We start from the raw sequence: 18,276 nt of genomic DNA, 5'->3' as shown, positions 1-18,276 counted from the left end.
ACTAACTTGGAGGGACTTCTTTTTGTCTTTTTTTTTTTTTTTTTTTTCGTTTTTGCAGAGATGCAGGTATTGTCATGTTGCCTGGGCTGGTCTCAAACTCCTGGGTTCAAGCAATCCTCCCGCCTGTGCCTCCCTAAGTGTTGGGATTACAGGCATGAGCCGCTGCCTCCCCCCAGCATGGGGGGACTTCTTATAAGCATTTTTATTTATTTATTTGGAATTCGGATGGATAGATCATGTTGGCCTGATAATGTATGTGCAAGAGCACAGACTCTGGGGTCTCATGGACAAGCCCCACTCTGCCCCTTGCTTAATGTCTCTGAGCCTCAGTTTCCTCATCTGTAAAAAGGTCAGAAATGCCATCCGTGTGCAGCAGAGTACCGACGAAAGGATGGATGCAATGCTCTTACGGCAGTGCCCGACCCAAGGCACAAGGAAAAACCACGAAAGCAATTCCAGTTTACACCACGTCCCAAACTGGATTTTCCATTCGACTATAATTCCTCCCAATAAGGGCTCAAAACGTTGTCTAAGGAAAGTCGATTGGTTGTTGCCCAGGGCTGGAGGAGTTGGGGGAAAACGGGGAGTGACTGCTGATGGAGACAGGGTTTCCTTTTGGGATGATGAGAATGTCCTGAAGCTGGTCATGCTGATGGTTGCACATATCTATGAATATACTAAAAATCATCGAATTGTACACTTTAGACATGTGAATTGTGTAGCATGTGAATTAAACCTCAAGTCGTTATTTTAAAAATGTTGTCTGAGACACCTGTGCGCCTCCTGTAAGCTCCCATGAAAATGCAAATGAAGATACAGAAGAAGATCAACATTGAACATTTACATCCTCTCCTAAAGCTATGTTTGACAGGTGACCTTTTTTTCTTCCTTCCTTCCTTCCTTGCTTCCTTCCTTCCTTCCTTCCTCTTCCTTATTCCTTCCTTCCTTCTTTCCCTCTTCCTTATTCCTTTCTTCCTTCTTTCCCTCTTCCTTATTCCTTCCTTCCTTCTTTCCCTCTTCCTTATTCCTTCCTTACTTCACTCCCTCTTCCTTATTCCTTCCTTCCTTCTTTCCCTCTTCCTTATTCCTTTCTTCGTTCCTTCCTCCCTTCCTTCCTTCCCTCCTTCCTTTTTTCCTTATTCCTTGCTTTCCTCCCTTCCTCCTTCCCTCCCTCCCTTCCTTCCTTCCTTCCTTCTTCCTTATCCCTCCCTCCCTCCCTCTCTCCCTCCCTCCTTCCTTCCTTCCTTACGTTTTTTAGCAGTAGAGACAGGGTCTCACTGTGTTGCCCAGGCTGGACTCGAACTCCTGGAAATCAAGTGATCCTCCCACCTGGGCCTCCCCAAATGCTGGGATTACAGGCTTGAGAACTGGCAGGGAGAATGGGCGACTGACTTTGTGTTGTGAAGCAGAGTGACCCTACTCTGTCCTTTCCTCAGAGACCCAGGGTTGGTACCAACCAGGAGACTAGCAGCTGCTCTTCTACTCGGCCCAGGTTGCTTTCTCTATAGTCATTGAGAGGCAAACCCTCAAACAGAAAGTGTGTCAGCAGGGGGCAGGCAGCTGATGGATGTCGTTGTACCCTTGGAGGAACAGAACTCAGCGGTCACAGGAAGCGGGGAGATCCAGGGATTCCATCGGTCGCGTTGGTTCCGAGTGTCGCAGGCCTGAGGGGAAGGGGTGAGATTTGCTTTCTCAGTCTAGGAGAGCCAAAGTCAACAAATGTGTGCTATAGCTGGAAATAAGTCTTCTCCCGCACCTAGCGGGCGGTGGTCAGGGTGGTCTGTCTGTCCATCCCCGAAAGCACTGCAAGACCTGCCATCTGTTTCTGGTGATGCTGGGTGGTATTATTGAGACAGATATTTCTGCTGAAAATAACTGCAAATGATAGATGAAACAGTTTGAGACTGTTCAAAACAGCTGAGAACCAACAAGAGAGCAAAACCTGAGAGGAAGTGGGAATCCAAGAAGAAGTACGCCACTGAAGCTGCTTATTTCCCGAGGACGCTGGCCGACCTGGGCAAACTTGGGTTTTGGTTCTGGAGGCCGTCCAGGCAAGGGAGACAGCAGGCAAGGCCCAAAGCCTTTGTGAAGTGTGGGGAGTTGCATAGCAGCCCCCGCTACATTAAGGAAACCCCACCCCAGCTCTGCAGATTGCGGGGAAGCAGGAGATGAAAGGAAAGGGAAAACACCCCTGTGCAAAGTTGTGGCCAAGGGCCAGGTTCTGTGCAGACTTGCAGTCTAGGTTTTCCTGGTGGGGCCGTTCAGTGGCCCTCGAGTCCTAAATTTGGTCTGAGGTGGTCCTGGGCCGACAGTACCCATATTAGTTTTCTAGGGCTGCCGTAAGAAATGGCCACAAACTGGGTGGCCGAAAACAACAGAAACGGATTCTCCCGTGGTTCTGGAAGCTACAAGTCTGGAATCCAGCTGTCAGCAGGGTTGGTTCCTACTGGAGGCTCTGTGGGAGAATCTGTTCCATGCCTCTCTCGTAGCTCCAGGTGGTTTCTGGCAATCCTTGGCACTCTCTGTCTCATAGAGACACCGCTCCAATCTCTGCCTCCTTCTTCGTGGGGTCATCTTCCCAGTGTGTCTGCCTCTCTCTCTTATGAGGACACTAGTCACATTTGATTAGCGCCCACCCCAGTCTAGTATGACCTTAAGTTGATTACATCGGCAAAGACCCTATTTCCAAATCAGGTCACATTCCCAGGCACCCAGGTGTTAGGACTTGAACATACCTTTTTGGGGGACACAATTCAACCCACAACGGTTACCCCAATGGATGTGTGGATTCGTGGGAGCCTGGGGTTGAGATGCAGTCTCCACAAAAGTTCCTGAGTGAGAGCATGTCCTTTGCAGGAGCGTGGATGGAGCTGGAGGCCATTATCCTTAGCAAACTGACGCAGGAACAGACAACCAAATACCACATGTTCTCACTTATAAGTGGGAGCTAAATGATGAGAACACACGGATACATAGAGGGGAATGAAACACACTGGGGCCTTTTGCAGGGCGGAGGTTGGGAGGAGGGAGAGTATGAGGAGAAATAGCTCATGGGTACTAGGCTTAATACCTAGGTGATAAAATAATCTGTACAACAAACCCCCATGACACAAGTTTACTCATATAACAAACCTGCACGTGTACACCTGAGCTCTTAAAATAAAAAGAGCGATGTATTAATATAACAACTTTAGGAGCACTGGGGGAAAAAAAGTTCTTAATGACAATGAGCAGTGCACATAAAAACTAAGCACACCCAGGGCAGGAAAGAGACCATGAGACTAAGAGTTCAGATGCTGGAGGCTGGGTGCAGTGACTCACACCTGTAATCCCAGCACTTTGGGAGGCTGAGGCGCGTGGATCACAAGGTCAGGAGTTCTAGACCAGCCTGGCCAATATGGTGAAACCCCGTCTCTACTAAAAATACAAAAATTAGCCGGGCGTGGTAGTGGGCGCCTGTACTCCCAGCTACTCGGGAGGCTGAGGCAGGAGAATCACTTGAACCCGGGAGGTGGAGGTTGCAGTGAGCCGAGATGGCACCATTGCACTCCAGCCTGGGCAACGGAGCGAGACTCAAAACAGATGCTGGAGCACCACACAGATGACAGAACAACTGAACTTTAAAAACTTAAAAAAAAAAAAAAAAGGCTTGTGAATATCCGCAGGGAATAGGGAATATATATATCCAAAAAGTAAAAGCTGTCTAACTTTTTATTTATTTGTTTGTCTGTTTATTTATTTGAGACAGGGTCTCACTCTGTCACCCAGGCTGGAGTGTAGTGGCACGATCACAGCTCATTGCAGCCTCAACCTCCCGGGCTCAAGCGATCCTCCCGCCTCAGCCTATCAAGTAGCCGGGACTACAGGCGCGTGCCATCACGCCCGGCTAATTTTTTATTTTTTCGTGGAGATGGGGTTTCGCTATGTTGTCCAGGCTGCTCTCGAACTCCTGGGCTCAAGCCATCCTCCCACCTTGGCCTGCCAAAGTGCTGGGATTACAGGCGTGATGAACTCAATTTATTTTTCTCTTTCTAAAAAATACCCATTTGCTTTCTCTGTCCCCTGAAAAGCCTTCAAAGCAATGCCAATGCCATTGCAGCTGGCACCAAGACTATGGACTGAAGTGCTCCCTCTGGAGGTAAATCTGAGACATGACCACAGCGTTTGTCAGGAGGACACTGCTGCCAACCAATCTGAGTTGCCATCGGCTACGAATGGAGCATCAGAAGGAATAATGGCCCTTCCTGCCGGCTGCTCTGCTGGTCTTCCTTCCTGCCTCTCTTCCTCGGTCCTGTCCTTCTCCCCCTCTTCTTCCAAAAGCCCCTGGGATTGGGGGCCCACTCAAGGAAAGCGTGGAGGGCAGCTGGGGACCAGTGTGAAGCATGATCCTCCGCTGAGCGCAGCAGCGTCCTGCACAAGGAAGTTTTGTGGAGTAAGGAAGGGAGTCGGCGAGGGTGACTGTGTCCTGGGGAGGGGTCAGGGGTCCAAGAGAGGAACGTGTGCCAAGTTGGGTGGTGACCTGATGGGCTCAGATGATTGATTGGCTTTGCAGTAAATATATGAATGATGTAGGGACCTGGCTTTCTCACCGTTTGGAAAAGGAGTTGCAGATATGAAAAGGGAGAAGGCTTGAATGTGGATTCGATTTGGAGTTGTTGGTGTGAATTCATCGATCTAGTTTGGATGTTTGTCCCCACCCACATCTGATGTTAACTTGTAATCCCCAGGGCTGGAGGTGGGGCCTGGTAGGGGGTGTTTGGGTCATGGGGGTGGATCCCTCATGAATGGCTTGGTGCTGTCTTCGTGATAGTGAGTTCTCGAGAGATCTTGTCATTTTAAAGTGGGTGGCATCCCCCCCCCCCCCCCACACACACACACTCTCTCTCTCTCGCTTGCTCCTGCTTTCGCCATGAGATACACAAGCTCTTGCTTTGCCTCCCACCACAAGTAGAAGCTTCCCGAGGCCTCTCTAGAAGCTGGGCAGATGCCAGCACTAGGCGTCCTGCAGAGCCTGCAGAACCAAGAGCCCATTAAACCTCTCTTCTGTATAAATTACCCAGTCTCAGGTATTTCTTTATAGCGGTGCAAGAGTGGCCTGATACACTGATGGCTTTCAATATACAGATAGGTATAGAAATAAGCATAGCTGTAAAATAGGGCTGTGTGTATGGGTATTTCTCAGCTCCATCACTTAGAAGGCCTGGGACCATCTCAGTAGCAGTGAGTTGACTTAGTGCCTGGGTCTCAATTTCTAAACAACAGTCTTGATTAAAAAGAGCAGAGCTCACTAGAGAAATGACTGATTCCGGAGCTAGGGCAGAGAAAGTCCAAGATTAACTGGATCATCTTGTTGTCCCAGAAAAATAAGGAAGTGCTTAAAGAACAACGGAGACACATTTAGCTGGACTAAGACAGAGAGAGCGAGGACTAAAATCAGAAATGAAAGTAGCCACATTACTACTGACCTTACAGAAATAAAAATATGCATGAGAGCACGGAAACGTATGACTTCCTTTACTTCATTCTCCTCCTTTACTTCTGAGTTGGTCAAGAATTAGAAGCAAGAGTTTGGGAGCACTTTGCTAAAGGGGTTTCTATTCACTGTTGCAGATATAGCTAAGCTATAGATAGAGATATAGATGATAGATAGATGATATAGATATAGATATAGATATAGATAGATACAGATTAGATATAGATATAGATAGACAGATATATAGAGAGAGACCAGGTCTCACTTTGTCACCCAAGCTGGAGTGCAGTGGCATGAACATGGCTTATTGCAGCCTTGACTTCCTGGGCTCAATGCCATCTTCCCACCTCAGCCTCCAGAGTAGCTGGGACCACAGGCGTGCGCCACCGCGCCTGGCAAATTTTACAATTTTTTGTAGAGAGTGGGTACAGCCATGTTGCCCAGGCTGCTCTCAAACTCTTGGGCTCAAGCGATCTGCCCAGCTCGGTCTCCCAGAGTGTTGGGATTACAGGCATAAGCAACCATGCCCGGCCAATTGCAGCAATAATATTCTTTTGCAAAAAATTTGTTCATCGTTGGTACCGAAGAGCTGTTGAACATCCTATTATTGCACAGGAGGCATTTATCGTGGTACAGGCCAGGGTTTTCTGCCCCAATCAGGGTCTGATGTTAGGAGGTACGTGGAGAGATGGGTAACCTTAACAGTGTCACCTTTTTCTTACTTTTCCCCAACAACTCATCTCATTTATTCATGTTTGTGTTTTGCAGACAATTGGAAATAACACGTCACAGTTACAAGCACCATTACATATGATGGTGGTATTTCTGATCCTAGACAAAGACCACTTGAGTTCATTACAACCCCTATCAGCCATGGTACTTTGGGCCAGTCACTCAGCCTCTCTTAGTTTTAGTTTCCATGTCTATGAATAGGATGACAATAATATTCTGCATGCTTGCTCTGAGGATGGAAAAGATAATTTCCCTTTTTTTAGAGTCAAGGTGTCGCTCTGTCGCCCAGGCTGGCAGGAGTGCAGTAGTGCGATCACGGCTCACTGGAGCCTCGACCTCCTGGGCTCAAGTGATCCTCCCACCTCAGCCTCCCGAGTAGCTGGGACGACAGGCATGAGCCACCATGCCTGGTGGGAAAGACAGTTTTTATAATGACTTTTATCCCTTTTATTTTTTGACAAAACCATGTTTTTGTTCACTACTTCAAGGTGAATGATGTCCTCCCAGTTCCAAATCTAGTGTCTGATTTGAGGGCTAGCTAGCCACTGGATCGACATTGGAGGAAAAACAGCTGTTCTCTGATTTGATCTTATGCTTAAGCAGATTTGCTGGAAGCTTGCACACCTGTTATCTTTGAAAAAATAAATTGGTTATTGGTTAATTTTTTCCCCAAACCGTGATACAATGAGTTATGATTATAGCATGACATACGTGTACACCTCAAAATCATTGTGTAGTACAAATCGCAAAACTTATAGGAAAAATGGGGTTAGGGACACAATACTCAAAACCTTTGTCAGTGACACATAAAAAAACGAAGATAGGAACCTAATGAAAATGGTAGCACAATTCTATGCATGTTAAATGGTTAAAAAATACTTCAGTGCTGCAGCAAGTATGGCACTTCACCTCGAAAAAGACCTGAAGTTTGCTTGTGGAAATGGCGGTGGAAGGGTTGCAGGTCATGAATTGGTGAAAGGAGGGTGTTCTGAAATTGGACAGAAAGTTGTAACACCGGATGTGGACTAGTGTGGCTTATAATACGTGTGCTGAGCCGAGGGAGTGGAGTAAGGTGGGAATCCCCTGGGAATTTAAGTGAACACTGATCAAAATGTTTGTTTCAAACCAATTCTCTTGTATTCATTACGCTGGCACTTAGGAATGAAGTGATGTTTCCATGACCTATGTTGATTGAAAGACCAAAGATTTTGTACCTGTTGAGTCTATGTCTTTACAGTGCAGTAAATTTGTACTTCTGAGTTTAAAGATTAGGTCAACAACTGGGTATTTAGCAAGGCACTCTGGGAAACAGAAAAACTATAAGACAGTCTCTGCCTCCGGGCGACCAACTACTTTTTAAAAATTCAACTGGAGTCTATATAAAAGAGGAAATGAAGGCGGCCTGGTGCAGTGTGGCTCACGCCTGTAATCCCTACACTTTGGGAAGCTGAGGCGGGAGGACTGCTTGTGTCCAGGAGTTTGAGACCAGCCCGGGCAACATAGTCAGACGCCATCTCTACAAACAATTTTAAAAAATGAGTCGGGCGTGGAGGTGTGCACCTGTAGTCCCAGCTACTTAGGAGGCTGAGGTGGGAAGATGGATTGAGCATGGGAAGTCGAGGCTGCAGTGAGCTGTGACTGCACCGCTGCACTCTGACCTGGGTGACAGAGTGAGACCTTGTCTCCAAAAAAAAACAACAACAAAAAGAAGAAATGAAAATCTAGAAAAATACGTGAAATCTTTTCCTATCAAATGTTTCCCCCTAAGCTTTAATGATCCTATTTCATTAAAGGAAATATGGGAGAATATTGATGACTGGCAGCACGTAGTGGTTAAGAGCACCGGACTGGGAGCTGGAAGAGTCTGTGATTCTTGAACTCCTGGGCTCAAGCGATCCTCCCACCTCGATCTCCCAAAGTACTGGGACTACAGGCATGAGCCAACATGCATGGCCGAGTCTGTGATTCTTTACTGGAATGGAGTGACGTGTGTTTTCTTCTTAAATGACATTGTGAATTTCCAAGGTCCTTGAAATCTCTTTGCATCTCTTTCCAATTTGCCATCGCTATGCCTGAAGTTCAGTTGGAATGCTTATATTTCAGCTTATCACATTACCTATATTCTGATCAAATATGTTATGGCATCAAAGCTAATTTTGAGACATGGTCCCTAGGCCATGGGACCTAATGACCAGAGATGGAAGTCTATGTGCTGCTTCTGTCCCAAGGGAGATGAGTATCTGTTAGGGGCTCACTCGGGACTGTGTGGTGCTACCTGAGTGCGACACAGATGCTGGAGACTTGAGAAGATATCACTGTAGACTCCAACCCTGTTATAGCTGATGAGGAAAAAACTGAGAGTATTTATTATTGCCCCCACAAAATGCACATATTTTATTATATTGATAAGATGTGAACAATATGTTATTCCTCAATATTCTGCAGGTTGCCTTTTCATTTTGTTGATTGTTACTGAATTCTTCTACCCCCAAAAAGGATTTTATGAGAAGATTGTGAACAATTGTTTGCCAACAAATTAGATAACCGAGATGAAGTGGACAAATTCCTAGAAATGTACAAACCATGAAAACTGACTCAGGAAGAAATAGATTTCATTTCCTTCAGATCTATACCCAGAAGTGGGAGAGCTGGATCATATGGTAGTTCTATTTTTAATTTTTTGAGGGACATTCACAGGCCTGGAGGCTGAAGAGGGAAGAATGGTTTTTTGGACCCAGCCCAGAGCCCTGCTGGCCTGAGCACCCTCAGGACACTGCTATCTGCGCCCCAGCTGCTCCAGCTCCAGCCATGGCTACAAGGGCCCCAGATACGCCTCCGGCTGCTGCTCTGGAGGGTGCAAGCTGTAAGCCTTGGTGGCTTCCATGTGGTGTTAAGCCTGCGGGTATGCAGAGGGCAAAAGTTGAGGCTTGGGAACCTCTGCCTAGATTCAGAGGATGTATGGAAACGCCTGAATGTCCAGGCAGAAGTCTGCTGGAGGGGCGGAGCCCTCCTGGGGAACCTCTACTAGGGTAGTGCAGAAGGGAAATCTGGGGTTGGAGTCCCCACTGGGGCACTGCCTAGTGGAGCTGTGAGAAGGGGGCCACCATCCTCAAGACCCCCGAATCATAGATCCACTGACAACTTGCATTATACTCCTGGAAAAGCTGCAGACATTCAATACCAGCCCAGGAAAGCAGCCGAGGGGGCTGTACCCTGCAGAGCCACAGGAGCGGAGCTGCCCAAGGCCTCAGGAGCCCACCCCTTGCCTCAGTGTGGCCTGGATGTAAGACATGGAGTCAAAGGAGATTATTTTCGAGCTTTAAGAATTAATGACGATTTTCTGCTCTGCCCGCCCACAGATGTAGTTTCCTCCGCACGTGCGCGCCTTCCCTCCTCCCCGCCTGCAGGGTCCATGGCCACCATGGCGTTTTAGGGGCAGCAGTGCCTGTGGCAGCCTTGGCCTTTGCAGCGGTGGCAGCAGCACCAGGCTCTGCAGTGGCATCCACCGGCGGCTTAAGCCGTAGCACTTCTCACAGCATTCAGCAGCAGCATTGCCGTAACCGACAAAGACACCTTCGAATTAAGCACATTCGTTGATTCCAGCAAAGCACTGCACCATGACCGAGATGAGCTTCCTGAGCAGCGAGGTGTTGGTGGGGGCTTGATGTCCCCCCTTGACCAGTCAGGTTTGGGGACTGAAGAAAGCCTAGGTCTCTTAGATGACTACCTGGAGGTGGCCAAGCACTTCAAACCTCATGGGTTCTCCAGCGACAAGGCTAAGGCAGACTCCTCCGAATGGCTGGCTGTGGATGGGTGGGTCAGTGCCTCCAACGATGGCAAGGAGGACGCTTTCTTTGGGACAGATTGGATGTTGGAGAAAACTGATCTGAAGGAGTTCGACTTTGATGCCCTGTTGGGTATAGATGACCTGGAAACCATGCCAGATGAGCTTCTGGCCACGTTGGATGACTCGTGTGATCTCTTTGCCCCCCTAGTCCAGGAGACTATTAAGGAGCCCCCCCAGATGGTGAACCCGATTTGCCATCTCCCAGAAAGTTTAACCCGACCAGGTTGCCCCCTTCACCTTCTTGCAACCTCTTCCCCTTTCCCCAGGGGTCCAGTCCTCCACTCCAGATTATTCCTTTAGTCTAGAGCTGGGCAGTGAAGTGGATATCTTTGAAGGAGCTAGGAAGCCAGACTCCACTGCTTACATTTCCAAGATCCCTCAGTGCACAAAGGAGGAAGACGCCCCCTCAGATAATGATAGTGGCATCTGTATGAGCCCAGAGTCCTATCTGGGCTCTCCCTCTACCTCCAGGGGCTCCCCGAGTAGGAGCCCGCCATCTCCAGGTGTCCTCTGTGGCTCTGCCTGCCCCGAACCTCATGACCCTCCTGGAGAGAAGATGGTAGCAGCACAAGTAAAGGGTGAGAAACTGGATAAGAAGCTGAAAAGAAATGGAGCAAAACAAAACAGCAGGAACTAGGTATCGCCAGAAGAAGAGGGTGGAGCAGGAGAGGTCCTCACTGGTGAGTGCAAAGCGGTGGAAAAGAAGAACGAGGCTCTGCAAGAGAGGGCGGATTCCCTGGCCGAGGACATCCAGTACATGAAAGATTCGATAGAAGAGGTCTGCAAGGCAAGGGGGAAGAAAAGGGTCCTCTAGTTGAGGGTAGTCAGGAGCGTCAATGTGCTTGTACATAGGAGTCTCGCGCTGTAGCTGTGTGTTCGAATAAATTATTTTGTAGTGAAAAAAAAAAAAAAGAATTAATGACTGTCCTGTTGGGTTTTGGACTTGCATGGGGCCTGTAGCCCCTTTGTTTTGGCCGATGTCCCCCCTTTGGAAAGGGAGTATTTACCCAATGCCTGTACCTCAATTTTATCTTGGAAGTAACTAACTTGTTTTAGATTTTACAGGCTCATAGGCAGAAGGGACTTGCCTTGTCTCAGATGAGACTTTGGACTGTGGATTTTTGAGTTAATGCTGAAATGGGTTAAGACTTGGGGGACTGTTGAGAGGAGATTATTGTATTTTGCAATGTGAGAAGTACATGAGATTTGGGAGGGGGCAGGGGTGGAATGATATGATTTGGATTTGTGTCCCCACCCAAATCTCATGTTGAATTGTAATCCCTAGTGTTGGAGGAGGGGACTGGTGGGAGGCGATTGGATCATGGGGGTCGATTTCCCCCTTGCTATTCTCATGATGGTGAGCTCTCACAAGATCTGGTTGTTTAAAAGTGTATAGCACCTCCCCCTTCACTTTCTCTTTCTCCTTCTCTGGCCATATAAGATGTGACTCCTTCCTCTTTGCCTTCCGCTATGATTGTAACTTTCCTGAGGCCTCCCCAGCCATGCTTCCTGTAGAGCCTGCAGAACTGTGAGTCAATTAAACCTCTTTTCTTTATAAATTACTCAGTCTTAGGTAGTCCTTTATAGCAATGCGAGAACGGACTAGTACCGTCAATATTGATGAGAATGTTGAGCTATGTGTATGCACGCTCACACATTATGGTGGAAGCGAAAATTGGCTCAAACCACTTGGGAAAACATGGCATTATCTAGTAAATTTCGAGATATGTACTGGCTGTGATACAGCAATTCCAAAAAAAAACTTGGACATGTGCTTCAAGAGACCTGTACAAGCATGTTCATAGCCAAGGGCTGGAAACTATCCAAATGCCTGCCCATCATCAGCAGAATGGATAAATTAGAGGACTATAAAACTCTGCCGTAATGTAATAGGTAGTTTCCAAGAAATCCAATCGCATACAATGTGAAACTGTGTTACTGTGGGGTTAATGAAATGAATGAGGCAAGCCCGCTGGACCATCCAAATCTGTCCTGCTCCCGGCTGGAGTTTGATGCCATCTAGTGGCAGATGTTGCTCTGGCTGAAATATTGATGGAGGAGATTTCCGGTCCAGTGGCTGGCTGAGACTTCCAGGACAGTGGCAGTATCTCCAGGAATCTCTCAATCAGTTAGGACTTCCTTTCTTGACTTGATCTGAGGATAATAGGCCGGGAAAATAATGGGGACCCGGAGACCCTCCCTCTGTCTTCCTGCTTCCTAAGACAGGGTCACAGGCACTTTACTCTCCCTTCCCTGACCTGTTGAAGGTAAGAACTTCAGCCTGCCTCTGTCTGAGAATGGGGAGACTGAGCAGAGGACGACAGGAAGGATGGCAATCACTAACTGGGTTATGTCTGATTTTCAGCTATTCCAGGTGTAATTGTGTTAACAAGTTGTGTTCTCTGGTTTTTAAAATTCATCATTTAATGAAATATATGTAATGAAATACAGCAGTGAAAATAATGAACTGGAGGTGCACGCAAGAGCTTGGGTGAATTTTTCTTTTCTGTAAGTAAAAACATTTTTAACTGATGTATGATAACTCTGCATATTTATGGGATACATGTGATATTCTGATACATGCACACGCACACACGATGTAATGATCAAGTCGGGGTATTTAGGATCTCCACCACCTCAAGCATTTATCATTTCTTTTTTGGGGGAACATTTCCTATCTTTTAGCTATTTTGAAATATACAATAAATAATCACCTATAGTCCCTCTACGGTGCTATCAAACACTAGAACTTAATCCTTCTATGCAACTATATGTTTGTCCCCATTAACCTCCCCACCCTCCCCACCTTTCCCAGCGTCTGGTAACCATCATTCTGCTCTACCTCCAAAAGATCAACGTTTTTAGTTTCCACATGAGTGCCAACATGCTTTTCCCAGGTGCAGAGGCTGCTGATTCCTGGATTTGGAAGGTGGGGGAGAGTGGTTTGGATTTCAGTACCTCCCCCTTCCTCAGGGCTAGGCCCTGTCTGGTCACCTCCTGTTGCTACAGGCGTGCCTGGCACAGACATTCAGCTCCCGGGGCCGTGCCGCCCTCACCCCTGCATGCCTCTAGAGGTACCTGTCCCGTGGATTTGACCCCCTTCCAGACACACAAGTAGATCACCACTGAGCAGACACAGGGTCACCTCCCAGCTCCCTACCAGGCAAGAGCGACCAGGGCAGGGACTGATACTGCCGAACCCAGGAGCCGGGCCCGACCCAGCCTCAGGTCCAGCAGGTCCCGCCTGTCCACCTGAGCCAGGCCTAGAGCCCGGGAGCCCCTGGCTGGTGGGAGGCCACCCACAACCCACCCCACACGCAGCTCCGGCTCCCCCACCAGGCGGGGCGACTAGGACAGGGACAGAACCCGTTGAACCCAGGAGTGAGATCCGGCCCCGGGTCCCGCTGGGCCCTCCCGTCCACCTTGGCTGGACCTGGCGCCTGGGAGACCTTGGCTGGCGCGAGGCCACGCCCACCAGACATGCAGTTCCAGCTACCCCACCAGCTGGGCGACCAGGACAGGGACGGAGGCTGCTGAACCCAGTTAGAGGCCTGCCCCCGGGGTCTGTCCTGGGCGCTCCCCCAAGGACGGACAGGGCAGGCAGGGTCCGGGACGATGGCCGCACAGTCCCGGCCCCGTGTTCCCAGGCCCGTCTTGCTCCTCGATGTGAGGGAGACCCGGGGGATGGGACAGGCTGGGCCCCGCAGTGCCTGACTCCCTGCAGGGCTCCCGGGACAGGGGTCCGGCGGACAGCCGGCTGCTCAGGGGTGAGGGGTCCAAGCTGGCATTGCGGCCACCTTCCGGCCCGGGCTCTCTTGGGGAGGGGCGGGGTTGGTGAGAACCGGTCACGTGCTCCGGGGCTCACTCGGGGTCTCCCAGGGCCGGAAGTAGGGCCCCTGTGCGCAGGCGCCCTGAGGATCCCGGGCTGCCCATCTCACGCCAGGGGGCGGAATTTCCTGCAGCCTCTCTGCCTCCGCATCCTCGTGGGCCCTGACTTTCTCTCTGAGAGCCGCGCAGAGGCTCCGGAGCCATGCAGGCCGCAGGCCAGGGCACAGGGGGTTCGACGGGCGATGCTGATGGCCCAGGAGGCCCTGGCGTTCCTGGTGGCCCAGGGAGCGATGCTGGCGGCCCAGGAGAGGCGGGTGCTGCGGGCAGCGGTGGTCCCCAGGGCGTCGGGGCGTCAAGGGCCTCAGGGCCGAGAGGAGGCGCCCCGCGGGGCCCGCATGGCGGCGCGGCTTCAGGGCTGAATGGATGCTGCAGATGCGGGGCCAGGGGGCCGGAGAGCCGCCTGCTTGAGTTGTATTCTGTTCTGTTCTGTTCTGTTCTGTTCTGTTCTGTTCTGTTCTGACAGTTCTGGTGGCGAGGTGGGGGCCGGGAGATTGGGGAGGGCAGGGCCAGGTGGGGGAGGAGGCGGGGGAGATGCGAGTAAGTGGTTGGGTGGGGGTGGGGGTGGGGGTGGGGGTTGGGAGGTGGGGATATGGGAGGCCAGCTGCGAGGAGGGGAGCAGGTAAGGGCTGGGAGGTAGAGGGGGTGGGGGTGGGGGAGAGGGGCTGGGTGATTGGGTGAGGGGCACCGGGTCATGCGGGGAGGGGAGCAGGGGCCAGGAGATAGGGGGACCCAGGTGTAGGAAGGGATCAGGAGGTGGGGGGAAGGGGGCAAGATGGGAGCGGGTGGCCGGAGGTGGTTGGGATGGAGGGTCGAGTGATGAGGAGGGGGCCGGGTGATGCCACAGGGGGCAGGGTGGGGAGGGGTCTTGTAAGGGCATGGAGGAGTCAGCTTGGGGTGCAGCAAAGGAAAGTGGGGAACCAAGACAGCTGGGTGGGGTGTGCTACTGGGCCAGTGCCTGGGGAGACAGCCTGGGGGGATGAGCTGGGCAATCGGGGGTGGGGGGGAGGGGTGGGGGAGTGGGGGAGGGGGAAGCTGGCCTGGGGTAAGCAGCAGGCCAGAGCCACAGGCCAAGTCCTAGGAGAGGATGCCTTAACTGGGCCCCCACCAGCTGCCTCACCATGCCTTTCGCGACACCCATGGAAGCAGAGCTGGCCCGCAGGAGCCTGGCCCGGGATGCCCCACCGCTTCCCGTGCCAGGGGTGCTTCTGAAGGAGTTCACTGTGTCCGGCAACATACTGACTATGTCAGTTCAGGACCAGGACAGGGATGGGGCCTGGGTGGGTGGCGGTCACAGCGTGGCAGGGTGGGGGCTGGGATCCGCCTACACCCCACGGTCAGGCTGCTAGAAACCTGGGAACACCCCAGCACAGGGTCTCAGAACAGAGACCTGGTACACCAGGCCCGCCGCCACCCGAGGGAGCCCGGAGAGATGGGTGCAGAGGTGTCGCCTTTAACGTGATGTTCTCTGCCCCTCACATTTAGCCGACTGACTGCTGCAGACCACCGCCAACTCCAGCTCTCCATCAGCTCCTGTCTCCAGCAGCTTTCCCTGTTGATGTGGATCATGCAGTGCTTTCTGCCCGTGTTTTTGGCTCAGCCTCCCTCAGGGCAGAGGCGCTAAGCCCAGCCTGGCGCCCCTTCCTAGGTCATGCCTCCTCCCCTAGGGAATGGTCCCAGCACGAGTGGCCAGTTCATTGTGGGGGCCCGATTGTTTGTCGCTGGAGGAGGACGGCTTACATGTTTGTTTCTGTAGAAAATAAAACTGAGCTACGATTCCGTGTCTGAGTCTCTTTTCGGCGAGCGAAGGCACCTTCGGACTTGCATGCCCTTGTCCTCGGGTTGCAGGGGAGGCTCTGGGATTCACAGATTGAAGTAGCACAAGGTAACGGGAGGCAATTTGGGAAATGGGGGAAAACGAAAAGCCACTGGGTCCCGCCATTCAGCATTAACTACTGTGAACATTTTAGAATATTTTCCTCAATATACTTGCATTTATATGTTAAATATATGACAGTAGCATATATAATGTTTTTCCAGGTCAGCATGAAATTTTTTCCCAAATTGTTTTCATTGAACATATGAGCTTTTTTACTTGGGAAAAATTCTTTGAAAACGTACTTGAGTAGATGCATAGAACCAGCATTATCATATCACTGTTAAGCATGTGATATGGGTTGGGCATGGTGGCCCACACCTGTATTTCCAGCGCCGCGGGAGGCTTGAGGCGGGAGGATGGCTTGAGACCTGCAGTCGGAGGCCACCCTGGGCAATGTAGCGAGATTCTGTCTGTAGAAAAATCATTTAAAGGCCGGGTGCGGTGGCTCATGCCTGTGATCCCAGCACTTTGGGAGGCCGAGGCGGGCGGATCACCTGAGGTCAGGAGTTGGAGACCAGCCTGGCCAACATAGTGAAACTCCATCTCTACTAAAAATACACACACAAAACAACAACAACAAAAAAACGTTAGCCAGGTGTGGTGGTGTGCGCCTGTGATCCCAGCTACTTGGGAGGCTGAGGCAGGAGAATCACGTGAACCTGGAAGGTGGAGGTTGCAGTGAGCCGAGATGGTGCCACTGCACTCCAGCCTGGGCAACAGAAAAAGACTCTGTCTCAAAAAAAAAAAAAAAAAGAAAAGAAAGAAAAAATTAGCAGGGTGTGGTGGTCTGTGCCTGTAATCCCAGCTACTTGGGAGGTTGAGGTAGGAGAATCACTTGAACCCAGGAGGTGGAGGGTGCAGGGAGCCGAGATCATGCCACTGCACTCCAGCCAGGTTGACAGAAAAAGGCTCTGTCAAAAAAAAATTTTTTTTTTAAATTAGGTGGGTGTGGTGGCAGGCACCTGTAGTCCCAGTTACCCAGGAGGCTGAGGTGTGAGGTGGAAGGATGTGTTGAGTCCAGGAGCTGGATGCTGCAGTGAGCTATGAATGCACCCCTGAGCTCCAGCCTGGGTGACAGAGTGAGACCCTGCCTCTAAAATAATGATAATAGTAATTCAAATAATCTAAAATCTTTGTGAACATGTAATATAACCAAAACACAGGTTCATTCCCTCATCGCTTGGAGATCCAATTAACGAGAGCGTGGTCTGCTATAAAGAAACGGACTTTCTGCCATGCTTGGTTTAGGGGAAGACGTACAGGCTCCTGCCTTTAAGGGTGCTGCTTCCCATTGGGGGCAGAAAGCAGGGCCTTTTAAAGGAGGACTTGGCGTGAATGGTAGGCAGGGGAGGGAGCAGGCAGCTGTGGGGTCTACATGACATGCTGAGGTGTCTTGTCTGCCAGGAGGTCACGTTGGCACCATCTTGGGCAGAGCTAGGTTGGAAAGGGGCTGTTTGTCAAAGCAAAACAGACATATGCTTGAGCTGTGTTCTGGGATGCTCTTAAGTTGCTTGGAGACAACTTGATCCCTTTGAGTTTTGTTTTAGCATTTGCTCAGTGGGAACATAGCAGATTTTAATGTAAGATTAATAATATTAGTTGACAATCTCCAATGCTTGGCAAGGCTGTAGTTGGAAACAAGGACTTATACGCTGTTAGTAGGAGTGGCAGTAACATCTATCTGGACATTTATTTGGCATTTTTCTATTAAGGGAAAGATGTGTATACCCTTCCAGCTGTAGGGAAAAGAAAGAGAGATCAGACTGTTACTGTTGTCTATGTAGAAAAGGAAGACATAAGAAACTCCATTTTGACCTGTACCCTGAACGATTGTTTTGCCCCGAGATGCTGTTAATCTGTAACTTTGCCCCAACCTTGAGCTCACAGAAACATGTGTTGTATGGAATCAAGGTTTAAGGGATCTAGGGCTGTGCAGTATGTGCCTTGTTAACAAAATGTTTACAGGCAGTATGCTTCGTAAAAGTCATCACCATTCTCCATTCTCGATAAACCAGGGGCACAATGCACTGCGGAAAGCCGCAGGGACCTCTGCCCTGGAAAGCCGGGTATTGTCCAAGGTTTCTCCCCATGTGATAGCCTGAGATATGGCCTCGTGGGGCGGGAAAGACCTGACCGCCCCCCAGCCCAACACCCGTGAAGGGTCTGTGCTGAGGGGGAAGGCCTCTTGCAGTTGAGATAAGAGGAAGGCCTCTTGCAGTTGAGATAAGAGGAAGGCCTCTGTCTCCTGCCTGCCCCTGGGAACTAAATGTCTCGGTATAAAACTCGATTGTACGTTTGTTCTCTTCTGAGATAGGAGAAAACCCGCCCTGTGGCAGGAGGCGAGACATGTTGGTGGCAGCAACGCTGCTCTGTTACTCTTTACTCCACTGAGATGTTTGGGTGGAGAAAAGCATAAATCTGGCCTATGTGCACATCCAGGCATAGTACCTTCCCTTGAAC

At 50.3% G+C, this 18,276-nt stretch overlaps 1 protein-coding gene and 1 pseudogene across 1 annotated transcript; both read left to right on the top strand.

The window, feature by feature from the left end:
* Positions 1-6,708: 6,708 nt before the first annotated feature.
* Positions 6,709-13,837, top strand: LOC129529890 (cyclic AMP-dependent transcription factor ATF-4-like; annotated as a pseudogene).
* A 102-nt stretch (positions 13,838-13,939) lies between these two features.
* LOC101148825 (cancer/testis antigen 1) lies at positions 13,940-15,913 on the top strand. Its single transcript, XM_004065148.5, has 3 exons — positions 13,940-14,351; positions 15,049-15,183; positions 15,423-15,913. The coding sequence occupies exons 1-3, from the start codon at positions 14,083-14,085 to the stop codon at positions 15,559-15,561; spliced, it is 543 nt and encodes a 180-aa protein (XP_004065196.2). The 5' UTR covers positions 13,940-14,082; the 3' UTR covers positions 15,562-15,913.
* Positions 15,914-18,276: the final 2,363 nt, after the last annotated feature.

This window comes from Gorilla gorilla, chromosome X, assembly GCF_029281585.2.
Source record: "Gorilla gorilla gorilla isolate KB3781 chromosome X, NHGRI_mGorGor1-v2.1_pri, whole genome shotgun sequence".
Classification (NCBI taxonomy): Eukaryota; Metazoa; Chordata; class Mammalia; order Primates; family Hominidae; genus Gorilla; species Gorilla gorilla.
This window is presented reverse-complemented; position numbering and strand designations above follow the sequence as displayed.